Below are 25087 nucleotides of genomic sequence, written 5' to 3'. Positions count from 1 at the left end.
GTACCATAGATTCACCATCACTGGTACAGGGTTTCCTGCAGGGGGTTGGACTAGAACAGGAGTCCCCAACCTCTGATCTGTGGCCCAGTACTGGGCCCTGGCCCGTTGGGAACCAGGCTGTACAAGTGATGTGTGCCAAGTGATCTGTACAAGTGATGTATGCCAGGCTGTACAAGTGTGTGTGCCAAGCTAGTGCCTCATGCAAGTGCCAGGTGAGTGCATGCACAAAGGTGCATTTGTGCAAGTAATGGGCATGCATGCATGCAAAACTATCCCCCTCTCCCCCCCCCGGCTGTTGCCATTGTTGCCACCACTACTAGTCCACAGAACCAGAAAGATTGGGGACCGCTGGACTAGAAGACCTCCAAGATCCCTTCCAAACCTGTTATTCTATGTTCAATGTAGCAAGACAAGAGCCCATGAAAGGGGACAAGCAAGACGCAGAGAGCACTTGTAATCACTCAGGATTGCTAAATGGATCTTTGCAAACTGCATCATGCCTGGGGCCATGATGCTGATCGCCACACACTGAGTGAAATGCAGTTCTCCATCAGGAAGGTTCTCCTCTCCCCCACTTCCCTCTAATGCTGGCTCAATTGCAAGTTGTATTTGTTTAGCAAAATGTAAAGTGTATGTATGTATGTATGTATGTATGTATGTATGTATGTATGTATGTATGTATGTTGGAGATGGTGACCCTTTGAGAGCTGTATGCAAGGAAATTTCATTTAACGCATGCCCATTAGTGTACATTCAAAGTGATAATAAAGTTATTCTGTCTAAGAAAATGAAAATAATAGAAAAAATGGGGAGGAAAAAGAGAAGAGGAAAAAGTGTAGGGGGAAAGGGGGAAAAAAGAAAAAAACCCATTATATCTCTATCTCTTTCTTTTTAGCGCAGTAGAATAAGATAATAACAAACAGCCTCGACGTTTTACTTTGACATAAAATCTATATACAACCCGTTTCTATGACAACAAACCTATCTAACCAGCACAACCCAAAGTCAAAGTTTCACAGCCCAATTACAACCCCTGCCTTGCCTCTCGGATGCTCAGCTGCACTTTGCCTCCATCTGGTGCCAGCCCTTGCATGATCGCCACCTCCTGGCTCCGAAGGGCATCCGCTTCAGCATTTTCAGCCAGCAGCCATCGCAGCACAACACAGCACAACGACACTTCTGGGCAAAGATAACAAAAGAGGAAGGGAAAGAAGGGCAATCTTTGTGACCTGAAAAGCAGGAGGGTACCTGGGGATACCCAAATGACATTCCTCGATTCTCCTGCTGGTTTTCCAAACATACTTGGAGTCTGTAAGTCTAGGACGCTATTTTCAAAAGGCTACTGGACTTTGTTTTTTCCTTGAAGACTTTTTGCTTCTCACCCAAAGAAGCTTCTTCATTCTGACTGAATGGTGGAGGATGGAAGGATTTATATTCCTTGCATTCAAAGAGCAAGCATTCCTTCTGAGAGTCCTTGAGGTCACTTGGGAGGTTTATCTGTGCCCTCAGGGTCACCTGAATAGTGCAAAAGGGTGTTCCACTCTCAGAAAGAGTGCTATTGACCAGATGACTGCAAGAAATATGAATCCTTCCATGCTCCATCATTCAATCAGAACTGAAGAAGCTTCTTGGATGAGGAGCCAAACATCTTCAAGGAAAAACAAAGTCCAGTTATCTTTTGAAAAAAGCACCTTTGGGACAACTGTGACCTGGATGACTGAGAATCTCCAAAGGCATATGTAACATCATAATAAAGATGTTAAATTGAACTGATTGACTTGTATCCTTTTGAGTGTAACGACCCACCTTTACGAATCTGAGGTTGTGATGGTGTAAATAAAAGAATCCCAAGGGACTTTTTAGAAAAAGATACACAATAATTTTATGCTTTCTGTTTTAATCGTAGCCTCCCCCTCCCCAACTTGTCTATGAATGAGATGGGCAGTCTCCAATTTTTTAATATATATTTTAACACAGAGATCTAAAAACCTATACTGCCGACAGATATTAGATCTCTGTTCCAGCGAGATGGACGAAGGAAATATCTACAATCCCTGTCTATCACTGCTTGCAATTCTTGCCAAATATTCCAAATCTCTCCGTCTTCCTCCCTGCAACACCACTTTGTTGAGAACCATTATGCAAATGTACACCCAGCATCATAGAAATATAAAATTTTAAGTATCCTTAGAAAACATTTTATTGCCCATCTTGGCAAAGTATCCACTCTAGCCTGGGCTGAAATTAATTCTCAGGATTAGACGGAGATGAGGATTTGCTCATGGGCATGGCGCACTACTTGCATTGTTTTTAATTTGCCAAGAGGAAAGATATCCAGCTTCCATCACTGGGTTTGGCTGCAACGCTGTCCCCCGCTAACTCAAAGGATCTGGGAGTCATTTGCAGGCTTTTTGATGGCAGAAAACTCATTAAAACTCAATGGTGGCCTATTGCTGGCTTTCAGTCTATTAATTTGACACTCTCTGAGTCTGGAAGAGATTATGTAAGACAGCAATGGGAAACCTGGACTTTGCAGATGCTACAGGACTGCAATTCCCAGCATCCCTCGTCACTGCCGTGTTGGCTGACTATGTAGCAACATCTGTGGAGCCATGGAGCTCCAACTCTTGTTTTAGAATTCTGCTGTGTGTGAAAAACAAAACACAATTACAGGAAGTTCCATCATCACATAATTGGGCCAAGAACATTATTAACTGGCCCATTGACAAGCGAGGCCTCCCAAGTCTCTCACAACAGCTGCCTTGCAAATAAGAAACCCTGTTATTTTCAGGGCAAACAGGCCATGGGAGCTGTCAATGCAAGTGGGCCTTGGAGGTGCTAAACCTAATGAAAGGCAAGGAGAGGACAAAAGACAGGTTTAAAAGTATTCACAGGTAACACCCACCTTCACAAAAGTCCTTCAAGGATGTTCTCAGCAGTTCAGAGGATACCTTGATTGAAGCTACAGTTGGAGCCAAGTAATTTTCATCGATGATACTCAACCCCTTTGGGACAAGCGCATCGTTCTCTTCCATGCTCTTGAGAGATAACTTCAAGAAGTTTTCAACTGGATCCCCAGGAACAGAAATGGCCACAGCAGGTGGGCTAGCTTCAGACATTCCCTTGTTGTCATCCAAGCGAAGGCACTGCAGGAGGTCAATGGTATCTTCCCTCAAGGGCAGGCAGATGCCTTCTCTGTCCAGAGCAAGGCCAGGGGAATCATCTGAAAAGAGGTCATCCAGAAGCTCGGTGGAGTCAGAAACGGTGCCTAAGATCTCCTGCAAACTGTAGTAGAGGGAGCAGGAGACCGTGAAAGGCAGATTCAGTTTGGAGCCTTCGGCGGGGCTGACCGGAAGGGTCACCTCCGTCTTGTTCCCTGGAAGAAGCTGATCTATAGGGAAAGTATAGGTGGTGGCCGAATCTGAAGTGGTTTCCTCAAAGTCACAGGAGTTGGCGAAAAGCTGGACGCAGAAGGTCCAGCCCCGCTCCAGGCTGCATTCGCTTGAGTTTTCCAAGATGCAGGAGATTGTCAAGGTGTCCTGAACCAGCATGTGGCTCCAATGAGCAGCGATGGTGCAAGTGATGGGCTTGGGACCATTCTGGCTCGAAAGCAAAGCTGCACTCACATTCATCACTTGGTTCAGGCATGTTAAAGCTTGGTTTTTTTGGTCCACGGCTTTTTTTAGGGAGGACACTCTGCAGGTATCGGAAGAGAAAGAAACACTGAACAATACTGATGGTAAAAAAACTGCCTAAGAGATTCATATGCGAAAGACAGCTATGCAATGGAAAACCTATATGTCAGAAGATGTTGGAAACTGCTGGCCCGTTACATGGCTTTGTTTGAAGGCTCAACCAAGTGACCGGAGGGCCTGCAAGTAAGCTTTGTTGCCACTGGACTCACTTCCATCCCTCGCTGCAGCCTCCAGGCCAGTTCTCAAGGAGGGCATCCAATGAAAGCTGCAGAGCATATACAGGTAGTCCTCGTCTTACAACAGTTGATTTAGTGACAGTTCAAAGTTACAATGGCACTGAAAAAAGTGACTTTTGATCATTTCCCACACTTATGACCGTTGCAGCATCCCCATGGTCATGTGATTTACATTCCGATGCTTGACAACTGATTCATATTCAATGTCCCAGAGTCCTGGGATCACTTTTTGTGACCTTCTGACAAGCAAAGTCAAAGAGGAAGCCATGTTACTAACTTAACAACTGTGGTGAGTCATTTAACAAATGTGGTAAGAAAATTTGTAAAAGGGGGTAAAACCTATCAAATTTCTTACTTTGCGACATAAAATTTGGGCTCAATTGTAGTTGTAAGTTGAGTACCACTCTTCCAGAAGCCCTTATGCTCGGGTGAAATCCACTTACCTTTGCTACCAGTTCGGTAGCAATGTGAGTGTGTGAACTTTACTTGCACACGCCACCTCCATGCATGCACAGAGCGTCAAAAAGGTAAGGTAAGTGAACAGTGGGGGGGGGGAATCCACTGTGCCGCGAGATTTATATTAGCTAGAAAGCAGGAAATCCTGCTTTCTAGCTAATATAAATTGTGCATCACAGCTGATCATCACAAAAACCAGTTTGCCTGAACCGGTTTCATTTATTTTATTACTGGTTCGGACAAACCCGTAGCATTTTTACTACTGGTTCAGGCGAACCAGTCTGAACTGGTAGCATTTCACCCCTGCCCTTAAGCCTCCGCTTCTTCAAGTTCCACTGCCACCCAAACAGAGTCTCCTGCATAGCTGTCACCTTCACCCATCAAGCCACTAGTGCCATGTTTCCTGCCTTGCTCATTAACTGAGCATATTGCGTCTCACCCTTCCATCCCCACTGCAGGATTTAGCATCAAATCCTCGTGCCAGAAAAAACTGCTGAGGCAGGACAAATCCAGGTAGCATTAGCAAATGGTGAGCTTCCCAAGCCACACAGATAAAAATGCCACATTTGTACTCCACACACAGAGATGCTATTCACAGTGAGGTCAACTCTTACCTTTCAGAGACATGGCCTATCCCAGACAGCAGCTCTTTGATCCTCTGCCCAGCTTTGTCAGCGTTCATCTTGAGCGGCTGTGTATCATCTGGGCTGCACAAGCCACAGGTCATGAGACGGCCTTTGGCGGAGAGAGCCAGAAGTTCAGATTCTCCTGTGCATGGGGTGGCAATGTAGAAGAGGAGGAGATAAGCAGAGGAGAGTTAACACCATGGGGAAGATTTCAGTCTGCCTCCCCAGCAATAGATCAGAGGAGCAGACCTAGAAGTATGAAGGTTACATAGAGCCCTAAGGAGCCTTCACCAAGTGGCTCCCATATTACCATGTTTAGTATGTCACTGGAGGACAAAATGATTAAACTCAATGGAAGGATAATTGTATAAAATTTAATTTTAAATTAATTCAAAAGTAAATCAAATCAGATTTAGTTTTTATCCTGACCCACCTACTACAGAATCTCTTGCTGTCTTTCCTACAGGCTTCACCTTGTAGGGGAAGATGGGAGGCCTAGAAATTTAATAAATAAATATATGTCACACAAATGTTACTGCTTTTAAAACCTGTTTACTCCTTATATTCGTGTATTCTAGTGTAGTGGTTTTAAGGTGCTGGCCTAGAAATCAGGAGACTGTGAGTTCTAGTTCTGCCTTTGGCATGAAAGTCGCACTCTCTCTCAGCCCAACCTACCTCATAGGATGGTTGTTGTGGGAAAAATAAGAGGACAGAGTATTATGAATGCCTTAAGTTACTTATAAAGTAATAAAGGTGGGATAAAAAAATGAATCAATACAAAAAAAATCCTTGTTTTATAACCATATATTTAGTGACTGTCAGAAGTTACAATGGTGCTGCAAAGTGATTTGTGACCATTTTTCACACTTATGACTGTTGCAGTCACATGATCGAAATCAGATGTTTGACAACTGGCTCATGTTTATGACGGTTGCAGTGTCCTAGGGTCATGTGGTCACCTCTGAAAAGCAAATGAATAGGGAAACCAGATTCACCTAGCAGCCATGTGACTAACTTAAGAACTGCAGTGATTCATTTAACAAAGATTGTCATAAAATGGGCAAAACTCGCTCAACAGCTGTCTTGCTTAGCAAGAGGAATTTGAGCTCAATTGTTGCTGGAACGAGGAAATAAACATTCAAACCATGAGGGATCTGTACTTCCCCATACAATATTCAAACAAAATATTTTCTTCAGCTTTTCCAAACAGGCAAACATGCTGGCTAGGGAATTCTGGGAGTTGAAGTTCACACGTCTTAAAGCTGCCAAGTTTGAAAACACTGTCCTAGAAACGTTGACTATAAATGCTCTGGAACAACTATGCTGGTTTGGAGGGGATGATTACACGGCCTTAGAGAGGGAAGGAATGGGCAATGTAACCAGCATTTGGAACACAGCTTTCAGGATGCAACAAAAAGCTGAAATTCCACAGTTCTCTGTCTGTGCACATGCCTTTCAATATCCCTGCCGCACCAGATATTCAAAAGTCTTTCCTTTTCACAAAAGAGAGAAGAGAAGCAGGCATGTTGCCAATTAAACCACAGCTCCGCCACATTATTACAATAAAGCAGCAGGTGGCTACAGCACAGTGTTTTATCTGGAAACCTGCCCACCTATACAGGAAAAAGATAAAAGTAAGTTGGAAAGGGGACTGAGAATAGAAAGTATTTGCATCAGAGGGAGGAAGTCGAACAGGGGCAAAGGAGATCATAGGAGAATTAAAGAGGTAATGGGGAATAAAAAGTTTATTGGGTATGTTGTAGGTATATGGATAGTGGCATAGCCTGGATTTGGGTTGCCTATGGAAAACTCTTCTCAACCTGCAGGAAGAACTGCAAGAAGGCCATTGCTGTCCTGGAAAGAGCTAATATCAATTTCTGTGCACAGAAATTAACTTCAGTCACAGCCACACTTGAAGCCATAGTAGACTCCCACCACCCCAGGCGGCAGAGAAAATCGGTGGCCCCAGGAGAGGCTTGAAGAGTGAAAAAGAAACACAGCAAACTCAGGGCTGACCAAAGAAAAGGCAGCAGAAGAAAACGATGGCTGCTTCTCCTCCTCCTCCTTCATCATTTCTCACTCAAAAGCATGATGCCAGCTGTTTGCTGCCAGGCAGGCACCCTGCCCTTTCCATAGGCCAATGCTTCATATAGAACTGGGAAACTGAGAGTTCAGACATGAAAGCCAGCTGGGTGACCTTGGGCCACGCTCTTTTTCAGCCCAAGCCACCTCACAGGGTTGTTGGGGGAAATTAGGAGGAAGAAGGAACATTAGATATTTCGCTGGCCTTGAGTTGTTTATAAACACAATAAAGATGGGATATAAATTAGAAAGATACAGTTGATACCACAGATAGACGGACAGACCATCTTCCCTCACAAAAGATCAAAGTGTGGGATGATACTGAAAGTTGGGGGGAGAACAACAAAATCAGGCAAGCGGCAAGAAGAAAACCTCCTTTCAGGAAGAGAGAGAAGGGCAACTGAATATCTAGGTAAGTTCCCTTCCGGAATCCTTATCCTAGTCAAACGCGTCATTTTACTTGCTAATGACCCTTCCAAATAGAACAATTTCATCCTAAAATGCAAGTAATTAGGGTTCAGAAACTGAAGAAAGAGCCCCTGGGGAAAGGAAGAGGTACAGTGACAACTGACCTCCCACAACAAGATCTGGGATTGCCCTGAAAATTGGACTTCCTGAATAGAGTCTTTTAAATAAAACTTGCTGCTGGATCCATTAGCATGTAAAGAAGGTTGAAGGAGAAAAAGTCTATTAGCAGCTCAGGAATTAAAGCAGCACTAAAAATAAAGCTTATAGTGGGCCAGATAGTCAGCTTCTCATATGCTGTATAATTCTAAATCTCCTCCTTGCTACTTTCAGAAACGGCTTCACCACCACTACAATTTGTCCATACAAACAAAACATTCTCAGTTTCCTTGCTTGCTTCTTTCTTATCCATTTTCTTTTTTCTCTCTCCAAAATAATAGCGCAGCAACTTTAGACAAGGCCTTTCCACCATACCTGCCAAATACCCCGGTTATGGCAAGGAAGGGTGCAAAGTCATTTGCTTCCTAAAACCGTTTTGGTAGCTGCAGCAACCCCCACCACCACTTTCCCTCTCCTTCGTGTTCAAGGGGGAGACAAATGTCCTCCACCAATCCTTGCTAGAAAGGAAGTCTGTTTCCTGCATGCAGGATCTGAATGCCTTTGCCATGGCGAGAAAGCACAATGCAGATGTTTTGCACAAGAAAGGAAGAAAAGGGGGCGAACAGCGAACTGCTTAGCTTCCCCAGGTTACAGGCATTTCAGAGCCATTTTGCTGAAAGGAGGCAGAGCTCTTGAACTAGAGTTCCACCCTCCTGTTTTCTTGATGGGGCTGAGTTGGTGCAAGCTTTTCCCTGTGCAAAAGCCCGAAACAAGAAAGTATCACATGGTAGTATATAATGACCATACAGCCTTTCCCCAAAGCTACAAGGGCTGAACTCCTTCACCTCAAATCAAGACATCCCTGTCTGACTGGACAAGTATGATAGGAACAAGCCACAGAAAATGGTCTTAACAAGGAGAGGGAGTAGGAAAAGGGACAAAGAGTTCAATTCGGTCCAGTGATTAAGGCACCAGGGTGGGAAACTAGAAGATGGTGAGTTCTAGTCTGGCCTTAGGCTTGAAAACCAGTTGTGTGACTCTTTCTCAGCCCAATTCACCTCATGGGTGGGTTGTTGTGGGGGAAAATAGGAGAAGGAAGGAGAATTAAGTATCTTCACACTTTGAGTTGTTTATAAAATAATGGAAGTCAGGATATAAATAAATGAACTTTTTAGCAGGGCTAGGGCTAGGCAATCTAAGGCCACAGAGCCATATCTAGTTATAATTCAGTTTGCTGCCCCTCAGATGACGGTTTCTGAAACACGGTAGAATGCCTTCCGCCGTTTTGAAGTGGAACGCTGCACCTGAGTCTCCAATCAGAATAGAAGCTAAGGCTCTCTTAGCCTTGAGTGGATGACGGCAGATTTGAAATTTAGTGAACATCCTGCGAGTTGGGCAACCTGCCCGTTCACAAAATAGCTGCACGGGGAACTAACTGGTTACAAAGCACCAATTTACCAGTATGCCAGCTCTTCCTCCTGCAGACTGCACTCTATGAACCCTTACTTACTTCTGTCATTTTTATGGGTAGCTAGATAAGAGGCTACAGCCACGTATACTTTTATTTTTTTAAAAAAATAGTTCTTTTGGAGCCTGGAGACGTTTCTGGAAATGATCATGCTGTATTCTGGAGCCTGTGATATCACATTACAGCATGCCAGCTTCCCTTTAAAAAAAACCACCACCACCCTCCCTCAATCAGTTTTCCATTAATCCCCTTGTTTATTAAAAAATGGAAAAGCTTATAAAGAATATGAAGTCTTAAGGCAAATGAGAAAATGCCCGCAGGCACACTGGCATCCTTGGGGAATATGCTGGAGGTGCGCTACCTCTAAGACCTGAAGAGTGTGATATCATTTAAAAAAAAGGAGGCGGGACAGAGAAACCTTGAGAACTTTTAGTCCTCTAAGAGGGGAAAAACTGGAGAATCTTATTTGCGTAGACAACATAAAGGTAATCCTCGACTTACAACCATTTGTTCAGTGACCATTTGAAGTTTACAATGACACTGCAAAAAGTGACTTCTGACTGGTTTTTACACTTACAAATGTAGCAGCATCCCCATGGTCTGTGATCAAAATTTGGTCTCTTGGCAATCGACATGTATTTTATGACAACTGCACACTCTCCCACAATTATGTGGGTCACCATTTGTAAACTTCCCAGCCGGTTTCCAACAAGCAACGTCAACGGGGAAAGCCAGATTCACTTAACAACCGTATGATTCACTTAATAACTGCAGTGATTCATTTAACAATGGTAGCAAAAAAGGCTGTCCAATGGGGCACAACTGACTTGATAAGTATCGTGCTTCGCAATGCAAATTATGGACACCATTGTGGTTGTACGTTGAGGACTACCTGTAATTGCCCCCTTTATATGATCATGAGCTGTAGCTGCCACCAAATGACCGTGGGGATAAATGACCACACATTGGTACTGATAACTTCTCTCCCCTGCTGCAATTTATCTACTGTGTCAAACATTGGGATGTAATTGTATCATGGGAACATTTGTGCGATGACCTTCTTGGCTAGATAAGACCAGACTTTGGTGCCACTGTGTTTTGCTGTGGAAGCTGCTCAAGGTGGCCTTGGACACGAACATTGCCCAATCTCAGACAAAATCTTAAAATGACTGCCAAGGTCCTTCAGCAATACCACTGAAGGCTGAAGGGTGGATTGACTAGGGATCTCTGCCTCCTGACTGAAGTCTGCAGCTCAGGGATTATTTGACGCATGTTGGAACAAAGGAGCACACAACTTTCTTCTTTCATGTAGCCACCTCACAAACCCAATGCAGTAATACACTTGGTTGCTATCCTGGCCAACCTAGGGAGAGACAAAAGGTGTTTTTTTTCTTTTTCCTAAAGGTCATTTTGGGCCTAAGAAAAGATCAGCGTTAAAGAAAATCCTCTCTTGAGCTTTTCTGGATGTGATCCTCGTTTGTTCTGAGGTAATACAGGTAGTTCTCGACAAACTGAAGTTACTATGGCACTGGAAAAAGTGACATGACTGTTTTTCACACTTTTCACAGCCAGATTCACTTAACAACCATTTTACTAACTTAACAGCTGCAGGGATTCATTTAACCACCGTGGCAAGAAAGATCGTAAAATGGGACAAAACTCACAATCGTTGTCTTGCTTACCAATAGAAATATGGGACTCAATTGTGGCCATAGATTGAGGACTATCTGTAGCATGGACAAATTCATTTTCAGCAAAAGAAGTGTAAATATGAATCAGCACTCGAGCCTGGGTCAAGATACAGTCTGTCCACACCATTATTTCCTCCTGTCTTATTTGCTTCTCTTCATAATTTACTGCAGGTAGTTCTACATTTAAAACCATAGTGGGGCCTTCTTGTTATGTTTGTAAATTGTAATGATCATAAAACTATTTGTGACTGATGCAATTTTACAGGTTTTTTCCCCCCAGTGGTCATTAAGCAAACATGGCAGTCCTAAGTGTGAACGCTGTGGTCATCAAGCGAACCCCTTGTTTGCTATGGCACAGTTTTGCCAAAACCTGGAAGTGGTGGTTTTCAGCAAAACCATCGTAAAGCACGGTCACGTGACTGCAGGACACTGCAAACAGCCATGAAGGCTGTTTTCCATATTGCCAAACGCCCGATGTCCTGCCTCATAACCAGGGGGATGGGTGGGTGCAACTGTCAGAACTGCCATTAGGTCCTAAGTCCCTTTCCAGGTTATAATTTTGAATGGTTGCTAAGTGACTGGTCAAGGCCTACCTGTACTAATAGGTTCAATAGGATGTATCCAGACAAGAACTTCATGCACCCTGTTTCCCTGAAAATAAGTCCTCCCCAGATAATAAGGCCAATTGGGCTTTTGAGCGCATGCACTAAAATAAACCCTCCCCTGAAAATAAGCCCGCCCCAAAAATGTTGCAACACAGCAGCAGCCATGAGGTGACCACTCTCGCTGCCTCCTGCACCTCAAAAATTATAAGACGTCCCTGAAAATAAGGCCAAAGGGATCAAAAGAAAATAAGACCCTGTCTTATTTTCGGGGAAACACAGTAGATAGGATTACTCTACCGTTCCAGATTGTAGACCTGTTCTGATGGTCTAATACCTTCTGACTCCCGGGAAGATAAGGAAAGCGCCACCACACTGCAGATACTCAAGCTGGCAGGCGACACAGCTGAAGGAAGGGTCCCTGCTGGAGCCTCCACTTTTTCAGCCTCAGGTGTTGCTGTCCAAGTCAACTGCATAGATGTCAGAATGGGTGCTGTAGTACATGCAGCTTCCCCCGCTGCAGGCTGCACACAGAACTGGCCCTTGCAGATAATACTCCCGCAGCTCTGGGACTTTGACTTCTTCTCCTTGAGAGGCCTTGATGGCGACCATTTTGCCATAGTGTCCCAAAGCCACAACACAGTCACAACCCAAGCCTGGATGCTCCTCTGCATCGGGAGATTTCCGTTCAGTCCTCAGGGCCCCAATGAAAACCACTGGCTCCTCCAGATGATGAAGGATCTTGACGGGCGAGTCTTCCCAGCCGTGGTCTCCAGGCGGGTTCAGGGCCTTCAAAGGCACTGAACACAACTGCCCATCGGGGAAGCCACAGAGGATCATGGGAGAATCCAGCATGGCAGCGTCTACACCGAAAAGGAGGCTGAAGAGGGGTTCCTCCAGCACAAACCCCCCAGAATGGCGAAGCCCCTCCCAATGGTCACTGGCGCCAGGAGCAGATGCACAACACAGTACTGGGAGGAAGTGGGCTAAAGACATGTCACCATCGTTGCTTGTGCTGGTGGTGATCTCCACGTGGCTGACTGGCTGATGTGGCAATTTCTCCTGGGCTTCAGGGCTTGGGAGCTTGTGGAGATTCATGCACCACTTCTCTCGGACTTGGGAAAGGGTGACCAAGACATCATTGAGCAGAGTGAAGGTGCAAAGTGTGGCATCAGGGAGAGCGCAGGCATCACAGCCCATGGGGAAGATGCTGGAAAAGTAGTCGCTTTCCCCCATCCGTCTGCTTCACTAACCTTCAAAGCAAACAAGAAAAACCTCTCAGAGTAGCCAAAGGGAGAAAACCCGGAAATAGCGCTGGCAAATCACAAGGTTTAGCATCTTGCTTCGCTGAGCTGGAGTCAAGAATGGGGAGAGCTGGATTAAGATGGACAGAATGACAGCTCTGGAGGGAAGTTCCAGCCCTTTAATTTTTTTTTTTATTTTTTGCCTATAAGAATTCTTTTTAAGCTGCTTGGAACCTGGAAAAGAATGGCAAAAGAATGAATGGCAGAGAAACACACACAAACAGCCAAGGGACAATCTAGATATGAGAGCCAAGAATAGGGCTCCCTGCAGATGTCTAATGTATTCCTGTAGGCTACATTAGAGGAGATGTGTTATCTGGGTCAATGGGACTGGAAGGGAGATTTGAATGCTCCCCTTGACCCAGTCTCCATTAAAAGCCGCAAGGTGTGAAGCTGCTGTTTGCACGTGCTGTATGACTGTATTAACAGTTTTGCTAGATAAGGAAAGGCAACCTCAGGAAGGTGTTGAGCTTCAGGGTTTAATTATCATGGTCTAGACAACCAATTTCCTGATGTTTCACCAGATGTTTTGAATGGTTATCCTGCCTCTGAAGATGCTAATCACAGTTTCCAGAAAATCATCAGGAAATCTGTTGTCTAGACCAGTGTTTCTTAAACTTTTTGTTCTTAGAATTTTGTCCTGTGCTTAAAAGTTAGAGAGAATCTCAAAACAGCTTATAATTTTTATGGAATTTATCTATCAATATTTACCGTATTAAAAATTAAATCGGACACATTCATGAAATATATATTCATCGAATCATGTAAAAATAACAATGTTGTTGATATTGATGTCATTTTTTCATGGAGAAAATATCTATTTTTAACAAAGAAAAAAAATGAGAAGAGTGACATTGCTTTAAAGTTTTGCAAATAACTTTAATATTTGGCAAATAATTTTGATTTCGCAGAGCCTGAGAGAGTCTTGGTGGATCTCCAGAGGTCCTCAGAGCACACTTTAACAAATACTGGTCTAGACAATGGTTGCTAAAACTTGATGCTCAACCCTGCCCAACAGATACTACCCATGCAAGCATGGTGGGGGAAGGAAAAGACAAACCTTGATTTCCACAATGCCAAGATTCTAGTCCAGGAGCTATGCTGGCTGGAGAATTCTGGGAGTTGAAGTCCACAAGTCTTAAAGTTGCCAAGTTTGAAGACCTCTGTTCTAATCAATGTTCAGGATTCCATCTTTTGATAACCTCCCCATGTGTCTAGGGGAAACTTCCTAACAGTGAGAACAATTAACCTGTGAAACAGCTTGCCGTCAAAAGCTGTAGGTGCTTCATCACTGGAGGTTTTTAAGAAGAGGCTGGACAGTCACTAGGGTTTCCTGCAGGGGGTTTGACTAGAAGACTTCCAAAGTCCCTTCCGGCTCTATTCTGATTAACTGATTGACAGAAATCTAGGTCTATAACATTGGGCAAGATGGGTTTGTTGCTCATTCTTGGGGATCTGGGCTTCAGGATATGGGTGATATCCCTTGTTTAAGATCACATTTTCGTTAATAAAAACATCCCCTAAATACAGGACTGACACAGAGAAGCGTGTAAAAGATCTTTTGCCATAAATATTCAGCTTTTACCAAACTTCTACCCAGAGAGCTGCTTTTGGTGACACATGTCTAGTCATACCAAGATGTGTTTATTACCCTGTTTCTTGGCTCTTGAACATGGTTTGGAAATTGCTTTTGGCCCAGAATCTAGTAACAGAGATGGATGAGTGGTATGTCTTGAAAATGTCATATTCCTTCCCACCCCCATGTATTGCAACTTCAACAATCTTCTGTTCTTCTAATGTAAGATATCCTTGCCTTTGTTCCTCATGCCCATGACTCCCAGCCCTTTGGAAACACCCTGCATTCTCCAAAGAATCCAACTTCTCCCTCCTGCTACTTTAGAGATGCCACTTATTTCCTTCATATCCCACTTTTGCATACATACCCCATCCTCATACTCTATTATAAGCATCAGAAGTTAGATGCCATCGACAGCAAGATCATTCCCAAAGCTCCCAATCAGACAACTCTACGAGTCATAGAAATTCAGCCCATTAACTGGCATTATCTGACCTACATGGGTTCAACAGAGGTTCTATTGGCCACATCTGGACAACATATCAGACATATCCTATCCTATATCCCACATCCTATAACCTATATCCTATTCTATGCTATATCCCATCTTATCCTATCCTTACATCCAATTACGGATGCTCTATTACTGGGGATTTTCAAGAAAAGACTGGACAACCATTTGTCTGGAATGGTATAGGGCATCCTGCTTGAGCAGAAGACCCTCAAGGCCCCTTCCAACCCTATTATTCTATGTCCTAGTCTATGTGATCACTCCAGCCTTCAATTCAAGAATTTTAGGCAAGTGAGGAAGCATGAAACACTTAATGCAATCACATTCCAGCCCTCACCTGCTTTGATAGTCCAAGGACACGCAATAAATGCCAACTCCAGCACAGAGAATATACAGCTGATGGTGGAGGGGCAAGAGTTCCACATGCCAGACTTGATCAGGAAACCTGTAGACAGCCTAGGAAGAAAACAGGAAGGAGGATCGCAAAAAGCCTTCAGGAAGGTAAAATAATGCATTAGCAGACATCTTTACAGCCCATTTTCTGGTTTATAGACTCACATTAGCCCTCACAGGAAGACTGGGCACATAAATACATATCCAGCTGGTCATCAGTAGCACTAGAATGAGCAGGGAAGACCTTCCCTAATAAAATCTGCTTTGGTTCCAGATAAACCAAAGTGCGCATTATTTACTATCAAACTAGAAACAGTCCTCTTTAGTTGCTAAGCAACAGGGTTGTCAAGGAAAACAACATAACCACAATGAACTCCCTCCCTCACTTCTGCCAGTCATTAAGTGAGACACCACATGACTGACTTGCAATTTTACTGCTGGCTCCATAATTGGACTCTGCTTGTCAGGAGGAGAACTACTAAGTGTGCAAATGACAATCACATGACTGTGGGATGCTCTGACACTAGTCAGAGCATCCCGGTCAACCACCGCCCCCAGTTGCAAAGTACTCTAATCTGATCATGTGACCATGGGGATGCTGTGAGAGGCATAAATGTGAGAACCGTTACTTTTTCAACTGTCATAATTTTGAATGGTCACTAAATAAATAATCATTAAAGGAGATCTACCTACAACCTTACTCTGGCATTTGACAATTATTTCATTACAGGAAGTAAGAGTCCTTTACACCATTAAATTTATCTATTAATTATGTATTTAATCTTTGGTGAGATTCACAGCCTTTGGGGCTGGTTGGTACCTCAACAGCTCAAGTCCTAATGCATATAAAGAGGATATAATGTATTAATACAGATGGATTCGGAAACAGAATTAGTTAAAGATTGTATGATAAAATGGGCTCAAAATATTGAGGAACCAATAATGTTGGATACATGGGAAGCATCTGGGTAAGAAATGTGAAATTTACACAAGCTCAAATCTGAGAGAAAATTTTTACAAGATGTTCTATAGATGGCATTTAGATCCTAAAAAGTTGGCTTCTATGTATCCGAATGTACAGCCTAAATGTTGGAGGTGTGGTTCTCTCGATCGTACATATTATCATATATGGGGACCTGCCAAAAGGTTACGCATTCTGGATAAAAATATGGTGGGTCATGCAAAATATTTTTAAAAGAAGGATAAATTTTACTCCTCAGTTATTTTTACTAGGTATATGTACTGACTTTACAGTGGTAGAGGACTAATTTGATTCTGCACCTGATAACTGCAGCAAGACTGTTGGTGGCGCAATATTGGAAGAAGGAAGACTTGCCTACAATCCAAGAATGGACATTGAAAGTAACAAACTTAGCCGAGATGGCTAAAATATCGGCATATCTCAAAGATCATTCAAATGAGATATATAAACGAGACTGGAAAAAATGGATTGACTATATACAAAATAAATACGGGACCCAAGAAATTCCAGTTAGCCTATGCTTAAGATCAGAAATGATTTAAACGGTTTAAAAGGTTAGTTCAGTAAGAAGAAGCTAAGGTCAATGTAGAATGTCATTAATTTCTTTATTTCTTTTTTCTCAATAGATTTTAGACTGTGTTAGTTAAAAATCCATACCGTGTACGGGTTCTGGGAAGTCGGGGGAGGGGGAAGGAGGAGGGGGGGGGTGTGGGGGGTGGAGGGGATGGAGGGGCAAACACAAAAAAAATTGTACTTCAATGTCTTAATGATTGACAAATGATGAAATATTTGTGTTTTTTTTTAAAGAAATAAAATAAAAATTACCACTTTAAAAAAAACAAAAAAAAAAACAGCTCAAGTCCTATACAAGGACCTAGGAACCGTTAAGGTAACGTCAGAGGATATAAGCTGTTCCAAGTAGGGTGGTTTTTGTAGAATCAGAATGTTCAAGTCTGATAAATTTAAAATTTCCAAATAGCGAGGTAGCCCTTTAGGTATTGCTCCAAAGGCTCCAAATACAATCGGGACAACACACGATTTCTTTTTCCACAGTCGCTCAACTTCAATTTGCAAGTCCTGGTACTTTGTGATTTTTTCTTGCTGTTTATCTTTAATTCGTGCATCTCGAGGTATTAGTTTAGTTAGTTTAGTTTAGTTTAGTTTAGTTTATTGGTCTTGTATGCTGCCCACTCCCGAAGGACTCCGGGCGGCTTACAATAAACAAGGGAAGGGGGATAAATAGACAAAACAACACTTTAAAATAGGCAACATTCATATTGCAATGTCAATGAACCATACTTTTTCTTTTCAACTATTTATCAGGTGTGTTGTGGGCCAAGTGTCTGTCAGTCTGGATTCTGAAGTCCCACAAGATCTTGACTTTCTCATTCTCTAAAACCTTCTCAACCTGATGGTGGTGGTGTGGTGGTGGTGGTATTATTATTATTATTATATTATTATATTATTAAATTGTATCACAGCGGCCAGTTGTTTCGCTGGATTTGGCATTGATTACTAGTCGGGCCCACCCAGGGCTCTAGGACGTTGTAACGTATTTTCGTAATATGCGTGCGGATCCAAGCAGTGCAGCTTTTTGCATTTGACTGATGGTGATTTTGTCAATTTTTAACTGTTTTAAATGTAATTCCAGTGCTTTTGGAATAGCACGAGTGTGCCAGTTACCACTGGAATTACCACTGCTGGTTTGTGCCATAATCGCTGAATTTTGATTTTTAAGTCCTGGTATTTCGCGATTTTTTCATATTCCTTCTCATCGAACCTGCTATCACCTGGTATTGCAATGTCTATGATTGTAACCTTATTTTTCTCAACCAGTGTTATGTCTGAAGTATTATGCGCCAGTATTTTTGTCTGTTTGTATATGAATTATTATTATTATTATTATTATACTTTATTCATTAAACATGAAACTCAGCCAACTGAACATTCAAAATGCATCACGAATACCATTGACTGTTGATACAGTTTGTCGTCAGTGTCCTAGGTATCAACCAAGTACCTTCTTAAAATATAAAATGTTCCGAGCAGCACAGTTTTTGCAGTTCCACTGGTGTTATTGCAGGAAGCTGCAATTTGTTGATGTATTTTAAAATTCTTGGACATGGTACCAAGTGCCCCAATGACAATGGGTATCACTCAGAGGTGGGTTCCAACCAGTTCGCACTTATTCAGTAGAACCAGTTCATCAAATCTACCGAACCGGTTAGAAAAGGTTCCACCAGTGGATCCGGAAAGCAGGCCACACCTACAGAAGAGTTCCAAAAATTTTTGAAACCCACCACTGGTATCAATGTTACATGTTTTATCTATAGCCGTGTAGTTTCGATGGCCAGGTCATATTTCATTATTTTTTCTAGTCTTTTTTTCGACTCTGGCATCTCCAGGAACTGCGATATCAATAAACTGTACACTTCGACCCTCTACAACCGTGATATCTGGCGTGTTGTGTTCCAAATGACGATCTGTCTGTATTTGAAATTTGGAACAGAAAACGCTAGATATCACAGTTGTAGAGGGCCGAAGCATACAGTTTATTGATATTGTTGTTGTTGTTGTTAGTATTGGTACTGCTTCTTAGTTAGTAAAGTAACATCCAGTAGGTAAAGTTTTTCTCCACCTATAGATTAAAGGGGAGAAATTTCACCTCAATTTACCCCTCTCATGCCACTGTTGTCAAAAGCGTGAACTCAATGCCGATGAAAAGCTGGTAATGTTCACCCGTTGAGGCCACAAACTTCATGTGGGAAAAAGAGAAAACCAAAACAAGGGGAAATTGAAAATCTGTCTCTCCAAAAGCCAAGCTGGATCACCACCTGTCTCAACTACCTCAATGCACAGGGCTGCCTTTAATTACCATCTGGAAGCTTCCGTTGGTAGAGAATGCAGCGGACCAAATGCTCACCAGAGACATCACTGGAGCCCGTAGCCTCTGTTACTGCAGGCTCCGCTTTGGCTGCTCATTGGCTTCTGTGTGCAAACTAAAGTGCGGGTGTTAATCTACAAAGACCTTCGTGCTTGGCAACAGGTTACTGGCAGAACTGCAGCACCCTATCAATTGGCCCGTGCTTTTGTCAGGAGAAACAAGCAACTACTCCCTGTTTCTGGGAGCCTGGAGAGTTAAAATGAGAGGAAGGGGAGAAATAGGTTCAGGCTGACAATAAAAGTACAGCTATTACTCCTGCTTGTACTCTTGCCTGGACTACCTTGAAGGACTAACTGCCCTGAGGGTTGGATAGATTATGGTCAGATAGAAATCTACTAAAGAAATCAAGTAATGACTTGCTGCCATGTGCAGAATCAGACCCAGGAACCTCCGAGTATCATTTAAGACACCTCGGCACATTCTAGTTTGAAGCCATTTTCTTTACATTCCTTGATTTAAAGGAGTTTCATTCTCAGCTAGATGGAAGCTGAAGTAAAGCTTGTATGTTTTATTTCTTTATTCAAGGATGCGCAGTTGTTACTATTTTCACCTAAAAGCATACCCTGCAACAAGAGGAGAAAGTTATTTTGCATGTCATTCCTCCTATGAAGCCATTAACTATTGCTGATGTGTTGCTGAACAAGTGGCATGTTATATCTAAGATGGGGCTATCATTTCAGCCAGTGAGAGAACAAGCAGCAGCCCCCAATACACACACATCTGTCTGCAGTCAAAACTGCAACAGTATTATAAGCATAGAGAACTGGAGTACCATTTCTGTATGGAGAAAGCCCTGCAAAGTCTGTATTTTATCGTTTGTTTTAGAACCTAATAATCTATATGCATATTAACCCATTTGTTACCCATCTCTCTATGTGAGTGGAAAGTGTGCAAGGTTCAGCTGGTTATTGTCAAAATAGGCTTCTTAGGTAAAATCAAAAGAATAAACTAAGGGATACCTTTAATACAGCGTTTCTAAACATCAGTAAATTTCAAGTGTGCGATTTCAACTCCCAGAATTCCCCAGCCAGCTTACCAGCTGGGGAATTCTGGGAATTGAATCCAACGACCTTAAATTGTTGAGGTTCAGAAACATTGCTTTAATATGTGAAGGTATGGTATAGATTCTAGGAATCAACACTGGAAAATCTATGCAATCTAGGGGAAATACATTTCATATACCGGTATGTATCATTTGTGACAATATATCAAACAGAAAACATATCCTTCATTTTATAGTTCAACAAGACTACTCTACAGACAAAAGGCAGATTTGTAAGGGCAGTTTTAAGGGAGGGAGAGAGAAGAATCACCACAGACTGATGTCAAGAATTGGATGCTACACGTAGGTGACTTATAAAGAACAACCAAGGTTGCTATGGTAAAAAAGATATTAAAAAACCAACAAGAAAAGTATAAATTAAAGATTTAGATGGTTAAGAGCATCTCTGCATCTCACACATCCTCCCTGCCTGTTCATTTTATAGGAAAAAAATTACTAACCTAAGGAGTCTTTCAACATTAAGCTGTGGTTTCCAGCATACTATTTATGTAAATACCAGATAAAGAGGGGAGAAGGGAGAGCAGAGTGAACTTGGTGATCTTGGGGTTAGAATAATGTGATTGGGAGGGCAGGAAACAAAAGCATCAAACCAGTCTGAATTAACCATAGAGGATCATTCACTTTGGTTCTTTCTCTGAACTACTATGCCACTCTTATTATTAAGCCTCCCACACACAGACATGCAAGCTATGTGTTTGCAGTGCATTCTACTCATCTGTTCTCTGCTCCTAAGAAGCAGACTAGTTTTTTTTTAAAGAAATTAACAGATTAGAAGCTCAAGGGACTGATGAAGGAAAAACGCAACGCCCTAGTTTCAGCTCTATTTCTGATCAAGTTTTACTTTTGTCAGGAGTAGCATAGGGACTAACTGTATGGATAAAGAGAATGCGGTAAATTTCATTTGCTCTGATCCAGAACTATGAAGGGCAAACTTCATTTCCTCCCACTGCCTGCTCTTCTCCTAAAAATTCATATGCAGGAAGACAACTTCCAGCACTTATTTGCAAAATGTTTTGGTCCCCGATAGGAACCAAGCAATTGTAAACAGGTGTGTTTTGAAAGCATCCTAAAAGTATGAACAATTTAAAAAATGTGGGACACATATATTCGCCTTAATTCATGGATAAAAAGAAATACTGGTCACAATCCAATCACTGAATGGATCCCATACTGTCAGGATACATTTTATGACTGGGATAGGTTAGCTAGTGCTCTACAGAAGTTCTGGACTATTTAGTTCTCCGAATATGATAAATGAGAGACTTTGTAGCCCAAACTTCCAAAGGGCACCAAGTTATCACCCAGCTGTGCACAAGGTACATTGCATTCAATTATTGCTTTCTTTACACAGTTTCTTCTGGTGCAAGAATGTGCTTTCTGTCACTACTTGGGCTAATTCTCCTAAACAAAGCCACCAAAGCCACCGTACTACTTCTTTGAGTCTCCTGAAGGGAAAGAGCAAAGAAATTCACATTCTATTAGGGATAGCATTATTGTGTTGCAATACTGCTCTACTTTTTCTCTTTTTAGTTCAAATGCTGTATTTAGAATTGGATTAGTGACATAAGGTAGGATCTGTATAGAATTTGCTTCGTGCTCATATGCTGTATAAACATGTTTATTTTTAGCATTTATGGGGTTGAATAAAACTCACAATAAAATACAAACTGGAAACAGTGCTACCATGAAAATGAATGCATCTCTTCAGCTTTTACCCACCAAATGAACTCAATTTACAGACTCTTTGGGGGTACACCCATGCACCCTTCTTGCCAACAGTATGGAATGGTTTGCCAATGCATTCTTGTAGAATACATTTTCAAGTTCCCCATCTAGTCCACAGATCTGAAACTTCCTAGAAGTTCCCCATCCCAGTACTAAACAGGGGACGACCCTGCTTTGCTTCTGAGATCACTCAAGGTCAGCTTAATATCGCAACCTGTTGCAGACATACATCAGTGGGATTTAATCCATCCCAGCATCCGCTAATGCTTTGGACCACAATCCCATCATATACTAAGTACAGAGCAGCGGAATCGTACCTTCATATATCTGGAAGCTGTCAGACTGGGGAAGGTAGCTTAAAGCTAGCGCTTAAAGGAATGCAGTGTGAATTGCACTGTCATTATCTCCAGTGCTTAGACAATGCATTGTTCGTACCTGATGAGAGATATTAAATCAGGTTTGAGATCACTAGAATTCTATAATTATTATCATAGTGGTGTTTTCAAACTTTAAAGATGCTGCTGCTGTCATAATCTTTAGAGCAGTGGTTCCCAATGTGGGGCCCATACCTCACAGGGGGGACAATTTGAACCTTGTTTAAATCAAGTTACTGGCCCTTCAGGCTTCCTCTGCATGAGTAGAATTCACTTTTTGAGTAAAGTAAGAATTATTGTGGGGGCGGGGGGGGGGGGGGAATCAGGATTTTAGAGATGCTTAGGGTGGGGCATGGCCAAAAAAATGTTGGGAACCACTGATCTATAGGCTCTGCCTCCTCCAGCCACCCCATCAGCCTAAAATTGCCTCCTCAGCATCTGATCTGATTTCCAGCGTCTGGTATCTCCCCCATGGCTCCCGTCCCTGTGAAAGAAGGACAAAGCGCCAGTCCAGAAGTACCTTCATCAGCCGCCCTTCTTGGTCGTAGACATAGACGTACTCGGTGCATTGGAGAGGTAGATCTGGTATCTCGTGGCACAGCACGCGGGGGCTTCCCAGCTGCCAACCCCCCAACCGGGCAGCAAAACCCCGCCAGGTAATCCACTCTGTGCCCCACCTGGGCCATGACTGCCGCTGCCAGCCTGGGGAGAGGAATCAAGAGAGACGTGGTGGGGACGGAAGCGGAGAGAGCCCTTCAGGTGTCACCCTGCCTCGTCTGCGAAAAAAGCACGTGGGAACCGAGCAAGTCAGCTTTGCGTGCAAAGGGGCCCGCCCCACCCGGGGCATATTACTACTCCAGCCCCGGCGCCTCCGGGGGAACGAAGGGAACAATAAACCCCGAAGGACACACACACAACACACACACCTTTTCACAATAGACAAGGCAAGGCTCGAGACGGAAAGAGAATAGTCACAATTGCAAATTAGCAAAGCAACTGGTCTCGCCTTCCACACACCCCTCCCCAAACCCGGCATAGGTCGCCCGCCCCCCCGCCACAAAACCAAAGGGGGCGGAGCTATCATTCTGACCCCGCCTCCTCCTTCTCTCCAAGGCAGCGGGTCGGAACGCCACCAGTTACTAAGCGCGGGAAGAGGCGCTGCTTTACGGCTTCCTCTGTCTGTCTGCCTCTCTCTCCGGGCTCTCGACTGTGAGCTGGCGGAAGCACAAGCGGCTGCGGAGACGGTTTACGACGCGCCGTTAAAGGGAGGGTAGAAGGGAGGGAGGACGAGCGAGCTTTTGAGCGCCTTTTCCCGCTGCTGGTGCGGCTCGCTGTTGCCATGGGGATGAGAAGACCGGGTCCCGCTACGGGAGCGGCTTGCGGGTGGAATAAAGGGATATCAGGGCGCCCCAAGGAGAGGATGCTCGGCGGCGGGACTGGGGAGAGGGACACACGGAGCCAAGGCATGACGGAATGCGGGGTCTTGCATTCGTATTTGAAGGGGAAAAGCTTAGAAAGCGTGTGTGGTTCCCAGTGATGGGAGGAGAAGGGGACACTGCAAAAGAAAAAAGAGGGTGCCTCAAACACTATTGACTGGACTGGGGTCCTCCGGGCATGCCGGGAAGCTCCAGGTCGATCTTGCAATACGACTTCGGCAACAGAGTGGTCGATGCCTGGAATTCACTACCTGACTCTGTGGTTTCTTCCCCAAACCCCTAAAACTAACCTTAGACTGTCTACTATCGACCTCACCCCATTCCTAAGAGGTCTGTAAGGGGGCGTGCACCAACATGCCTACTGTCCCTGTCCTAATGTCCCTTTTATTCGTATCCTCTGCATGTATTCATAATCATGTTTATACTTATTTCTGTTATCTATACATTCTTGACAAATAAATAAAGCCAAGCAGCTTGGGTCTGATCCCGCTTGGATATGGGAGACCACCAGGAAATCAGAGGGCTGGTTTGGGAAGGGGAAAATACATGTGCGTGGATGGCAAAGAGGCTGCCTGGATGCGTCCATAGAGCCAAACGAAATAGCTTGACTCCAAGGAGTCATTAATACGGCAACTCTTGAGAGTGGTTCCCAATTGACACTGAGGATGCCTGGGTTTTGTGGGGCTCTTAACACTACCCTATGAAATCAGATGCGTAGAGGAAAAAGCAAGCACATCTGGACTCCAAGAGGAATCCCAGTCATTTCTCTTTGGAATTGAGTAAGGAGCTGCGGTGGCTCAGTGGTAGTCCTCAACTTAATAATTTCTTTAGTGACCTTTCCAAATTACAATGGAACTGAAAAAAAGTGACTTATCACCATTTTTTACACAACCGTTGCGGCAGTCTCATGGTCATATGATTAAAATTCAGATACTTGGCAACTGACTCATATTAGGACAGTGTCTCAATGTTATGTGATCACCTTTTGCAATCTTCTGACAAACAAAGTCAATGGGGGAAACCAGATCATTAACAACTGTGTTACTAACTTAACAACTGCAGTGATTCACTTAACTGTGGCAAGAAAGGTTGTGAAATGGGGCAAAACTCACAACTGTCTTGCTTAGCAACAGAAATTTTGAGCTTGATTGTAGTTGTAAGTCAAGGACGACCTGTATTGCAGGTTAACTGCCCACAGCCTGGAGATCAGTCCTGATGGGGATCAAGGTTGACTCAGCCTTGCATCCTTCCCCAGTGTGTTAAAATGAGGGCCCAGCTTATTGATGGGCAATATGTTTACATTGTAAACCTGCCCAGAGAAGGCTGGTAAAGCACTATGGAGCAGGATATAAGTTCTAG

General features: G+C 43.4%; 1 protein-coding gene across 1 annotated transcript in view; it reads right to left on the bottom strand.

Moving 5' to 3' along the window:
* FAAP100 (FA core complex associated protein 100) overlaps nt 1–23348 on the bottom strand; it is a 32712-nt gene extending 9364 nt beyond the window's left edge. The window contains 10 exon segments of the mRNA XM_032212365.1: nt 1043–1179; nt 2906–3696; nt 5002–5155; nt 11758–11879; nt 11881–12651; nt 12653–12673; nt 15149–15267; nt 22813–22902; nt 22904–22994; nt 23219–23348. Coding sequence (XP_032068256.1) covers nt 1043–1179; nt 2906–3696; nt 5002–5155; nt 11758–11879; nt 11881–12651; nt 12653–12673; nt 15149–15267; nt 22813–22902; nt 22904–22994; nt 23219–23328 — 2406 coding nt within the window. The 5' untranslated portion in view covers nt 23329–23348.
* Nucleotides 23349–25087: the final 1739 nt, after the last annotated feature.

The sequence above is a fragment of the Thamnophis elegans genome, chromosome 2, assembly GCF_009769535.1.
Source record: "Thamnophis elegans isolate rThaEle1 chromosome 2, rThaEle1.pri, whole genome shotgun sequence".
NCBI classification, from domain to species: Eukaryota; Metazoa; Chordata; class Lepidosauria; order Squamata; family Colubridae; genus Thamnophis; species Thamnophis elegans.
Note: the sequence above shows the minus strand (reverse complement) of the source record. Positions and strands in the feature narration are given on the sequence as shown.